Source organism: Bufo bufo, chromosome 2 (genome assembly GCF_905171765.1).
Source record: "Bufo bufo chromosome 2, aBufBuf1.1, whole genome shotgun sequence".
Lineage (NCBI taxonomy): Eukaryota > Metazoa > Chordata > Amphibia > Anura > Bufonidae > Bufo > Bufo bufo.
Genome location: NC_053390.1, coordinates 325,057,652 through 325,070,417, shown reverse-complemented (window position 1 = coordinate 325,070,417; position 12,766 = coordinate 325,057,652). Strand labels below are relative to the sequence as shown.

Genomic DNA, 12,766 nt, shown 5'->3' with positions numbered 1-12,766 from the left:
CCGCACAAGGATAAGAAAAACGATCTTGTGCATGAGGCCTCCTACTCTAGAAATAGTAATATCACTTCTGGATGTTACCTCTGCTTCTGTTAGGACTGGTTTTGGAAACCTAAGAATCAGTATCAGTAAGTAAAAAATAAAAGGCTTGCAGTAGAATATAAATGACGTGAAAAAAAAAAGAAAACAGCAAAATTTTACTCACCTCACTGAGTCCACACTGTGCTCAACATCCTCCCGATGGCTGGGAATGCCACTCAGCAAATCACTGGCTGAGGCAGGTCATCTCTGCAACCAGTGATTGCCAGAGTGATATTCACAGACATTTTCTGCTGTCTCAGGACAAGAGGAAAAGTGAAGAGCACGGGACTCGGGCACCGTCAGAATGGCAGCAGCATGGGATCATTGAGATAGTATAAGCTTTTGTTTTTTTCCTCCACACCATTTGTATCCCACTGCAATGCCTTTGTCTGAGCTATCCCTTTAGAGTCTAATTCAGCTTTGCAGTTAAATGACAAGGTTTTCCAAGATTTGAAAAAAGGGATCTACTCTTCATCCTCTGAAACAGTGTTTTGCCTATCCATGGGCTATGTGTGGTATAAACACACTGATGATGAAGTTTACTAAGAGTCTAAAACATTCAACACATAAGCATAAAAAAGCATAAACAATAGTCCAGCATAGAATGCAATTGTGTGCGCACCATCAACTCTAAGGGGTTTGTCCAGGATTACAAAAATATGGCTTTTCCCCCCCAGAAACTGCATCCTTTACACCTGTCCAAGGGTTGTGTCTGGTTTTGTATCTCAGCTCCATTAAAGAGGTTTTGTCACTTTAGAAAATGGCATTTATCATGTAGAGAAATTTAATACAAGGCACTTATTAATGTATTGTTATTGTCCATATTGCTTCCTTTGCTGGCTTCATTAATTTTTCCATCACATTATACACTGCTCATTTCCAGGGGTTATGACCACCCTGCAATCATGCAGTGGTGGGCCGTACTTGCACACTATAGGAAAAAGTGACCCCCGTGGTCTCACTCACCAGAGAAGCTGGCACTTTTCCTATAGTGTGCAAGCACAGCCACTGCTGCTGGATTGCAGGGTGGTCATAACTATGGACACGAACAGTGTATAATGTGATGGAAAAATGAATCAAGCCAGCAAAGGGGGCAATATGGACAATCACAATACATAGTAAGTGCTTTGTATTAACTTTGTCTCCATGATAAATGCCATTTTCTGAAGTGACATAACTCCTTTAAAGTGACTGAGCTGCCATACCAAACACAACCTGTGATAAATGCCATTTTCTGAAGTAACATAACCCCTTTAAAGTGACTGAGCTTCCATACCAAACACAACCTGTGAACAGGTGTGGCACTGTGTCACAGCAAGTGGGGATAAGAGGAACACCAAGTAAACAAACAGCAACAGGTAAACAGACTAGGCCCCAAAGCTAGGGAGGAGGTAATGGTAACCGCCTAACAATCCCTGAGTCTCTCCCTGACTGCTGACAGTATGAGCAAGTCCTGATGGTGAACAAACTCATACACTGGAACCTAAGCACTGCTGACACTGTAGAAAACCCTAACTTAGGGAGCGGAGAATGAGACAGCCGATACCTTCCACCGTGAAGGGACCAGCGTCTTCCTGAGACCTAGAAGCAACATACGCACAAAGGAGAATACAGGAGGACTTAGCTTGAGATGAGCGGGAAGTAGAGGATCGACAAACAACCAGTATAGAACTCCAGAAGGAAAATATCAACCGCAAAGTCAGCAGTAAGAGACAGACTTAAATAGAGCCTCTTAAACAGCTAACGAGCAGAACCCGTGGAGAGATGGGATCCTTCCCACAACATCAAACAGAAGGGAAACACAGAAAGACCTGTCAGATAGATTCATATGTTGCAAGTCTATCCGATCTTCTCAGATCTCTCACAGGGCAGGCAGTGACACACTGCTTCTGGGAGAAAGCAGTCATTTTATATACATATATATTTAAAGAGAAGCTGTCACATCCTCCAAAAACTGCAGTTATTTTTACTTGGGTATAGTCGACACTCCATAGATTCTGTCATTGTTTTTTTAACCCTTCCCCATTTCCAAGCAATTGGTGCCCTTAGTTTTAGCTCCCATTATGCTTCTGAGGTAATGCACGTCAAGGCCGCTGTCCAATCAGTGTCAGAGCACTCCATTTCACTCTTTGTTGCCAGTGACCTCCCCCTTGACAGTACATGGCCTCAACGACATATCGGGTATCGAAACTAATGGCAAAAATTGCTGAGGAATGAGGGGAATTGGAAGGGGAAGGGGGGCTAGAAAAGGTAAAGAGAGCAGCAGTTGTTTGCGACAGGTCCACTTAACTTACAAATCATTCCTATTCAACCTGGGTCCACCTGCATCTATGAGCTAATGGAAATATAAGGATGAAATAGTAGGGAAATTCCCAGAGACAGTAAGGGTTCCACATGGAATGCTGGACACCAGAAAGATTCATTTCTCTGCCTGACCTCAGATCCTGTAACATGTTGAAATGAGATGTGAGCACATTCAGCTGCAGACTCATGGCCAAGCATCTGATATCCTTGAGAATCAGATCATTACATGCATAGCTTGTTAACATGACAATGCGGCACATGATAGACGAGATGAGAAATTGTTTTCTTTGCAGGGAGGAACTAATGAGTCTCCGAGCATGTGTGCACTGTAACCCATGAGCAAGTTATGAACATAGCAAACTTCATATAAGAATAGATGAAAAGGATGTAAAATATGTCTTATCAGCAACTAAGCTAGCTGATTCAAAATCTTACTTAGTGCATACCTTCACCTTTTCTGAGTAATGCCAACACGAGGGGAGTATTCTTGTATGAAAAGTAAGCTCGTAGTGGCAGCCTGGCCTAAAATCATGGAAAATAAAAATAATAACATAAATTACTATTTTATTTAAAAGATTCTTATAAGTACAATATATAGTACAAATTTACAGGACAATTCACTAAGATTTACTAATATTGTTATTGGAAAGATTTCTATTAGTGATAGATCAATACAGATCTACTTAACTTCTCATTATTAAGAAATTAATGCTCAATAAAATAAGCCAAAATAAGTTATTGCCAATCTGGGACATTTATGGCACATCAACAGTATATGCCATAAATGACCTACAGGTGCAGGTCCCACCTGTGGGACCTGCTCCTGCCTCGAGAATGTATGCCTCGTGCAGTGTGTTCTCCATTCCCACTGGGAAGGCCTAAGGGGAGCGTTCCTAAATATTCCAACATCGTTCAATCAGCCCTGACGGAGTGATATTGTGTAGAGACACATCCTATTGACAAGAGGAACAATAATGGAAAAGTGGGAGGCCAGAAATCATTCCTCATTTACCCCTTTCCACACTGCATCGAACATATACAGTACTGTAATGGCATGGGCTTATAAACTGAGCCCACATCATCAGCGAATGCCAGCTGCAGCATACAGATAACTCCGATACTGGCCGTTTAATCCCTTAGATGCTGTGGTCAATAGTGAGCCGGGTATCTAAGAGGTTTGATGCAGGCATTGTCACCATCATCGGCAGGGTCTAATAGGATGCCTGTCACTGTTAGGCTAACTGGCTTAACTTAAAGCAATACAGAAGTGATTGCGTGATCAAGCCTTCTTGTGGTCAAGCTCTTTAGCGAGAGTAAAAATAAAAAGATTGAAGCAATAGTCAGATTTCCCCAAAAAATCTATTTATCTAAAAAATGAAAGCTGTATTATAACATTAGTGCATTATTTACTATATATCAGTGTATTGTGAATATTGTAAAAATATAAATGAAAAACAATAACCCAAAATAGACCAATAAAAACCAGAGCTTACTCTGCAAAAAAGCACCCCTCATGCAACATCAAAAAAAGTTTATAGCTCCCAGAATATGACAGCACAAAAACTGATGTTTTTAAGTGTTTTTATTGTACAAAGTATCATTTTAACAGAGTTTTCCAGCCTCTAGACACTGATGACCTATCCTCAGGATGGGTCATCAATATCTGATAAGTAGGGGTACAACAGGTCTACTGATTAGCTGTGTTTGACAACCGCCAGTGCCAGAAACAAAACAGTGGGCTGAGCAGGAAGCTTCATCTACTGTGTAGTGGCCATGCTGGCTTACTTCAGCCCAACCCCCGCTACAGCTAGTACTTGGCTGAGCCGCCATTTCTAGTATGTGGAGCTGGGACCAGGAAGTGGAAATCATCCTGAACGGAAGCAGTGCCAGAATGCCAGCGGTGGGGACCTATGAGGGTGGTGGTCTGAAAAAAGTGTTACTTCAAGTGTAAGTGCCATACAAAAACCATGCAATAAAATGTAGGCAAAAATAATTCTTTCTGCATAATTTTGTGGCTTGAGAATGCATACATTTCTGCCACGCAAACATATTTTAGTCTTTTACTGTACATTCTGTGAAAAAAAAACACCTGGGGCTAGAGCAATCATTGACTTGACACATAACATACTTTAGTTAATGTGTCAAAAGTTCTTAACTTAATGTGGCCATAAACACACAAAAAGAAGTGAATGCTTGAGGGATGAAATACATGTCCATATGACAGCAACTCTGTATTTGTTACTTCAGCAGTAAGAAGCTAAATGCAGAAGTGTAGAAAGTGTTGCCAAACGCCGTAAGCTTTTCCATACCATGTACTTGCCATCATTTAGTGTTTAGCATCAATGTTAATGTCGCATTGAGTTACAGGCTGGGCTTACATGTTCAGGTATTTTTGATGCAGTTTTTGAAGCCAAAGCCTGAAACGGATCATAAACATAGGACCTGTATGAAGAAAAGACTACACCTCTTGTTGAATCCACTTTCTTGGGTTTAACAACTGCACCTAGAACATGAAGGTGGACTGGAACCCAACCTTAGATTTAGGTTCAGTGTTTGAATGACTATTAACATTTTCAATTGTGGTTTAGGATCAATAAAATCCCCTACAGATATTCCAAGGGTAAATTACATTACCTTAGCATTGTCCTTATAATATTCATGGAGAAAGCAATGGGTAAAAAGTCGTATGATGGTTATTATTTTGATGTTTCCTTCACTTTCCAAAATTGCACCCCTAGGGAAAAAATAAACTTAGTGCTGAAAAATGAACAAGACTGGCTAGCTGAAAGATCTAATATGTCAATCAACAAAATACAACATTACAAAAACGCAGCAAGTCGCAGATCCTGTACCTGCAGTTTCCAGTCCCCCTGCCTAACCTCAATAACGACATTTGACGGCTGGGTCTCTGTGGTCACGTGCTGAAAGCAGTGATTGGGAGCAGTGAATGGAAATAGAATGTCATCTTGCCAGGACTGGAAACGACGGTGACAGGAAATACTTGATGCCTTCTACTTCAATTATGGTGCTTCTGTTCCTGAGATTTGGTTCTCCAACTTCCATCTAAAATGGCCACACAGTCTTAAAATTGCAGATGGAAAAGCTCTAAGAATGTCTAATACACTCTACCCCTTCTCCAATGCACTGGGGTGAACTAGCGCTGATGGTCACTGAGGCCATTTGCACCTGTCTCTTGCCTGCAGATGTCAGCACCGGTTCATCCCAAAGCAATGGTTGGAGGGCATGTCTTGATAAGAGGAGCTTCATTTTGGATAAAAAAAAAGTTGGGGGGAAAAAACCTTGAGAACAGAGGCAACATAATTCAAGTGGAGGACACTGTGTAAGATGACTACACATTTTCATGGTATAGTCAAATTATATTTTGGCACTGGAGGGTCCCTTTAAATGGATATATGTCGTCAATATGAGATTGGTGGGGGTCCGACACCTCGCACCACCACAGACCACCTAGTTGCAGAAGCTGCCAGAGTCATAATTAACATAGTGGATGGAGCCAGAAGAAGAAGAAAGATCTTTTCACTGTGTAGTGACCGTGCTGGGTTCCTGCAGCTAGGCTCCCATTCAAGTCACAGTCACTATACAGTGGACGGGGCTTTCGGCTTCCAGTTCCATCCACTTCAAGCACCTACTGAGAATAGCTCGGGCGCTCATCAATATGTGGAGGTGTCATCAATATCCAGAACCAGGACAGCCCCGTTAAGCTTTCTTTACTTAAAGTGAATCTGTCACCTGGATAATCAATATTTAAGCAAACGTATGTCCCTACAGCACTTCAGACATTCTTTCCATATGTTTTCTTTTTCCTTGGAGCTTGCTTTATATCTTCATAAAAATCCACTTTTATATTTATGCTAATGAGGCATTACGGTTATTTTCATTCAAAGGAGCCTAGGAATGCTCCCCCCCCCCCAAATCCCCTCCAGAGCCCAAGCATGCCTCTCTCTCCGCTCATACACTATGCCCCCCAGTGCTGAAAATGTCACTGGGCTCGGTGCATGCTCAGTGAAACAGTTGAGGCTGATGCCCTCAGTTAAACTTGAAGAGCGCAGGTGCCAGCACTGTCCGCTCTCCAGTACAAAGTCTTACCTGAATATGTCATCAGTTACACTAAATATGGCCGGGTTACAAGCAGCTTGAGGCTAGGGAGAAAAAGACAAGAAAATCTAATAAAACATTTAATCAGGTCACAATAGGCTCACTTTTAATTGAGGGGCGGGTTTCGGATGGGGTTGCCCTTCTCACAACGTGAGCTCTGTATAGTATTTACAGGGACATTGTAAGCTCCTGGTCCCCACCCGCCCAGCATCTGAAGCATCTCCATCCCTTTCGTATACATGAGTGGTATGGTAGGTTTATTCAATTTTTTATTACTGCATTAGTATTATATTTGGTACTTTATCATGTAGATGCATCGTTGTCTGAAGAAGTGTCGCAGGTTCACTATTTATGCTTATTAGCAGTTGTAACAAAACAATAACAAAACACAGGTGCACTCTGCAGTCTCACTAAATCCTCAAACTGATTTTAAAATTGAGAGATTAGTCAACATGTCCTACGGTGTAGAACATGTCTAAGCCCGGACACCACGACAAGGTTTCTCAAGTAGCCCGGGACCCTACACTCTCCTACCTGAGCCGTATGGGCGATACCAGGAGCCAGTGGGCAAATTACAGGAGCATAAGGCCGACTCACAAACAACTCACCAGTTACCTCCAGCATGTGGCCATGCTTGCAATGGGAGGAGGGAGGAGTCTGTGAGTCCCACTCAAGACTTGCTGATATGTCCCAGGCCTCACAGGTGCACCTAAATGTGACCTGTAGATGGAAAACAGGCACATTTAAATAGGAGTTTATACACCTCCAGGACTACTTGAGAAACCTTGTCGTGGTGTCCGGGCTTAGACATGTTCTACACCGTAGGACATGTTGACTAATCTCTCAATTTTAAAATCAGTTTGAGGATTTAGTGAGACTGCAGAGTGCACCTGTGTTTGTTATTGTTTTGTTATATTGTTATATTAATTATGACATCCGCACTTGTTACCTTGTGTAGGATGTCTATTGTGGTACTTGTGGTTCGCCGCGGGCATCCTCCATTGTATGCATTTTGCTGGGGATTGCCATTAGCAACGGGCCACAAGTGCAGGATTTGCTCCCCTATATATATATGCACAACTGCATGTGGGTTTGAGCACCTCCTGCTAATGCCAACCTGTCTTCTTAGTTTGTATATATAGATTCCTGGAGGTGTATAAACTCCTATTTAAATGTGCCTGTTTTCCATCTACAGGTCACATTTAGGTGCACCTGTGAGGCCTGGGACATATCAGCAAGTCTTGAGTGGGACTCACAGACTCCTCCCTCCTCCCATTGCAAGCATGGCCACATGCTGGAGGTAACTGGTGAGTTGTTTGTGAGTCGGCCTTATGCTCCTGTAATTTGCCCACTGGCTCCTGGTATCGCCCATACGGCTCAGGTAGGAGAGTGTAGGGTCCCGGGCTACTTGAGAAACCTTGTCGTGGTGTCCGGGCTTAGACATGTTCTACACCGTAGGACATGTTGACTAATCTCTCAATTTTAAAATCAGTTTGAGGATTTAGTGAGACTGCAGAGTGCACCTGTGTTTGTTATTGTTTTGTTATATTAATTATGACATCCGCACTTGTTACCTTGTGTAGGATGTCTATTGTGGTACTTGTGGTTCGCCGCGGGCATACTCCATTGTATGCATTTTGCTGGGGATTGCCATTAGCAACGGGCCACAAGTGCAGGATTTGCTCCCCTATATATATATGCACAACTGCATGTGGGTTTGAGCACCTCCTGCTAATGCCAACCTGTCTTCTTAGTGTGTATTATTAGCAGTTGTTCCAGGTTTTCATAATTTTGCTGAAATTTTTACTCTCATAGCACACTTTTAAGCTACTTTCACACTCCAAATTATAGTGAATGGGGCCAGAGCGGACTTCCGCCAGCACAGATCCGGCAGGCTGTTCCCCCGCCAGAACAGCCTGCCGGATCCGTGCTGGCGGAAGTCCGCTCTGGCCCCATTCACAATAATGCGGGCGGGCCGGAGGTCCGGCCACAGCACGGCAAAGAGGCAGCCGGACAAAAACCGCATTCCGGCCGCCTCTCGGTATGTTTGCAGTGCTGTGAAAATAGCCTTACTTGTAGTATTAAAAGTTTAAAGTTTCCACCTCATCACCATGACGGCTACAAGGAGATTGACCCCTGACCTCTGTAGGGGCAGGAACAGAGAGAGGGTTTAAATCCCCCCTCCCACCACCAACACCAGTGTTTCCTGTCCCTACAGAGGACAGGGGCAGAGAGAGTCTCCCTGTGGGGAGATGAAGACAGATCTTTTTCCTGGCACCTACCGGTGTTCCCCCTGCCCTCCTGCGGTCGGCGTACTAATGCTGGGCAGGGGTGAAGGAGGGAGGTCTCGCTCCATTATTAGATGAGAGCCTGCTCCCGGGTCGCGATCTCCCGCCGGGCCTGTTTGGCTATCGCCGGGTGCGCGCCTAAGCGCTTCAGTAAAGCGGCAGACATCACTTCCGGCTTAGGGCGGGGGAAGTGACGTCATCCAGGAAGCGTCTCCTGTTCGAATTTCGGCGCCTGCAAGTGCCGAATGTCTCAGTGTACCGGCGTACATCGGAGTCAGCGTGCAGTCATGTCGACTGAACCCCGCTCCCCTGGAGACCCTTCTGTGCCGCCTGCCGTAAGTTCCCCTGTGGGGAAGCGCTTTTTTGCCCTGTTACTTGTTATTAGACACTGTACCAGGTTGCTTGTTCCTCCTCCTCCTCCACATCTCTGGCTTAGGGCTTCTGGCTATTTATCTCCATGTATACTTAACATGGCTGATGGGGGTTATTCTTCCCAGATCACTAAGGAGGCTCAGGAAAAACCTCCTTATCCCAAATGCCCCCCTTACCCAGGGATCCACATAAAAAGCAAAGGGGACCATCTCCTTCTTTATCAGACCCGGAGATGATAGAGGAAGATGCTTCATCATCTAGAGCCTGGGAGGACGAGGCGGCTTCCTCTGATATTGGTACTACTGAATCAGATAGGAAATTTTGCCTTTCGTTGGATGAGATGCCAGTCCCTTCTAAGGGCTGTCTGGGCCACTATGGGGGTAGAAGAAACCCCAAGAGCCCACTCAGTCCAGGAAGAGATGTTTGGGAGACTCAGGGTTAAGAAGACCCGGGTGTTCCCAATTAATGAGAACATACGGGTATGGTGCTCGACGAGTGGTCCAACCCAGAGAGGCGGTTGGGGGTGTCCAGGTCCTTTAAGAACCGGCTGTTGTTTGACACTAATGAGGTGAAAATTTTCAGCAAAACACCAAAAGTTGACATTTCAAGTCGCAAAAGTCAATAAAAAGACTGCCTTGCCCTTCGAAGACACCTCTCAGCTGCGTGACCCCATGGATAGGAAGGCAGATAGCCTTTTAAATCGTGGGAAGCGGCAATGTTTAATTTAAAAGCAAACATCGCAGCTACCTCGGTAGCAAGGTCCATGAGGTTGTGGCTAGATGAGCTGGAATCTCACACCAGAGATAATACTCCCAGGGAGGAGATCCTAAAGTCCCTCCCCCTATTGAAGTCCGTCACAGCATTTATGGCAGACGCCTCGGCTGAATCTGTCAGATTTGCTGCGAAGGACGCCGGGCTCTCCAACGCGGCCCGCCGCGCCTTGTGGATGAAGAGCTGGTCAGGCGACAACACATCAAAGATGAAACTATGCTCCATCCCGTTCTCAGGGGAATACGTCTTTGGCCCTGTCCTAAGATCGTATCCTGGAAAAAGCTGCGGACAAGAAAAAGGGTTTCCCAGAGGAGAGACCCTATAAAAGGAAATATCCCTTTCGGGCGCCCACTAGCCAGAATAGATCCTTTAGGGATAAAGGAAAGTCAAGACAGTGGAACTTTCTTCATCTCCCCCAAACCGCTTCGTTGTTACCAACCCAAACTCCTCCAATGTACGCAAAAAGATTCTGCAAGGAATTCAAAGCCTTCTGGCAATGGATGTGATAGTACAAGTCCCATCAACACAGCAAAAACAAGGGTTCTATTCGAACCTGTTTTTGGTAGAGAAAAAAGAAGGCTCATTCCGTACAATTATAAACTTGAAAGCCCTAAACAAGTTTGTAATCTATCGGAAGTTCAGGATGGAATCCCTAAAGTCCCTGATTCCGTTAATAGGGAGGAATGCCCTGATGTGTTCAGTAGATCTTCAGGACGCCTACTACCACGTCCCAATTCATCCAGAGTCACAAAGGTTCTTGAGATTTGCCATTCAGGACCACAAGGGGGTAACCCATCACTTCCAGTTTACGGCCCTTCCCTTTGGGATATCATCTGCGCCCAGAGTCTTCACGAAACTGGTAGTCGAGATGGTGGCCTTCCTGAGACACAAAGGACTGGTGATTATACCATACCTGGACGATTTCCTCCTAATTGGGATTTCAGAGAACAAACTCAGAACAGACCTACAAACCTTCCTGTCTCTCACCCAAGATCTAGGGTGGTTGGTGAACCAAAAAAAAAAAAAATCAACCTGGTACCCTCTAGCACTCTCCAGTTTTTGGGCATCATCCTGGATTCCCGAGCTCAACATACCTTTCTTCCACCAGACAAGGTCAAAAACCTCCAATTGAAGGTTCGACGATTCCAGAACAGAAGGTCTTGTCCCATAAGGGAAGCCTGTGTCTCCTGGGTCTTCTCTCGTCCTGCATTCCGTCCATCCCATGGAGCCAGTCCCACTTCCGATCCCTCCAGTCATGGATTCTCAGAACTTGGAACAGTTCTCCTTGGATCACAAAGTTCTGATCCCTCTAGTGGTGAAGACCTCCCTGGACTGGTGGAAAAGCACAGGCAATCTGTCCTTGGGAGTTGCCTGGGAGAAGACTCCCTACATTCAAGTGCTTACAGATGCAAGAAAAAAAGGATGGGGAGCGAAAGTGGGAGATCACTTGTTTCAGGGTTCCTGGATTCCAACAACCCGCTCTCAATCCTCCAACTTCAGAGAGCTGGAAGCAGTCTGGAAAGCTCTGAAAGCTGCAGAGATCCTTCTCGTGGGTCAACACGTAAGATTCTTTCAGACAATACGACGACGGTGGCTTACCTCTCTCACCAGGGAGGCACGAGATCGGAGAAACTAATGTCCATTGCAAGAAAGATCATCAATTGGGCAGAGACCCACGTGAGATCCATCTCCGCAATTCATTTAAAAGGGATACTGAATGTGGAAGCAGACTATCTCAGTCGCCAGTTAATAGATCATACCGAATGGTCTCTAAATCAGGACGTGTTTCAGGTTCTGGCAGAAAGATGGGGCACTCCACAAGTGGACCTGTTCGCCTCCAAGAGGAACGCAAAGGATAATCCAGAAACTCTACCTACAAGATACAACGCTAATTCTAATAGCTCCCTATTGGCCGAAAAGGAACTGGTTCCCTGCCTTAAAAAAACTATCAAGAGGACCCATGGCCTCTTCCTTCCAGGAGGGACCTGCTTCATCAAGGGCCAATTCTACACCCAAACCCGAGCTTCCTCAAGTTGTCAGCTTGGATCCTGAGGTCCAGAGGTTGAAGTCATAAGGGTTTTCTGACAAAGTGATATCTACCCTAAAAGCGAGTAGGAAGAAGGTTACCTTCTCGATTTATCTAAAGATTTGGAAGAGATTCTGTGCCTGGATTGGTAACCCTGCCCCAAACTTAGAGCCGCCCAATTTTCAGAAAATCTTGGACTTCCTCCAGCAGGGACTTGAATTAGGTCTTAGACCCTCCACCCTGAAGGTACAGGTCTCGGCCCTAGCTTGCTTTTTTGATCAAGATCTAGCCAGGCATCGCTGGATCTGAGGATTTATGAAAGCCGCTTCTCGACTACGCCCCTCTCTAAAATCCAGGATCCCCAACGGGGACCTCAATACGGTGCTCACAGGCTTAACACTTGCCCCGTTTGAGCCCCTATCTAGTTGTTCCACCAAACATCTATCGTTTAAGACCACATTCTTGGTGGCCATCACGTCCGCAAGAAGGCTAAGCGAGTTTTAAGCACTATCGATACAAGAACCCTATCTCCGTATCTCCGATGATAGGATCATTCTTAAATTAGACCCAGGTTTTTTTGCCTAAAAGTAGTATCAGATTTCCACCGTAACCAGGAGATGGTCTTACCTTCCTTTTGCAGTAATCCCTCTAATGATAGGGAATCTAACTTTCACTCAATAGATGTAAGGCGTTCAGTCTTACGGTATCTCAAAGTGTCAAAAGGTTTCCGTAGATCCAACAACCTATTTGTCTTATTCTCAGGTAAGAATAAGGGTCTAAAAGCCTCCAGGTCCTCCTTAGCACGGTGGAT

At 44.8% G+C, this 12,766-nt stretch overlaps 1 protein-coding gene across 4 annotated transcripts in view; it reads right to left on the bottom strand.

Moving 5' to 3' along the window:
• The window catches only part of FANCC (FA complementation group C), a 232,816-nt gene that overhangs the window by 23,449 nt on the left and 196,601 nt on the right, over window positions 1–12,766 (bottom strand). For 3 of the 4 annotated variants that reach the window (XM_040416994.1, XM_040416993.1, XM_040416992.1), the window contains exons 9-11: window positions 6,490–6,542; window positions 5,017–5,116; window positions 2,829–2,904 (exon numbers count right to left, since the gene is read on the bottom strand). In XM_040416994.1, coding sequence (XP_040272928.1) covers window positions 2,829–2,904; window positions 5,017–5,116; window positions 6,490–6,542 — 229 coding nt within the window. The remainder of the gene's footprint in view (window positions 1–2,828; window positions 2,905–5,016; window positions 5,117–6,489; window positions 6,543–12,766) is intronic. The other variant, XM_040416995.1, reaches the window with a different exon arrangement.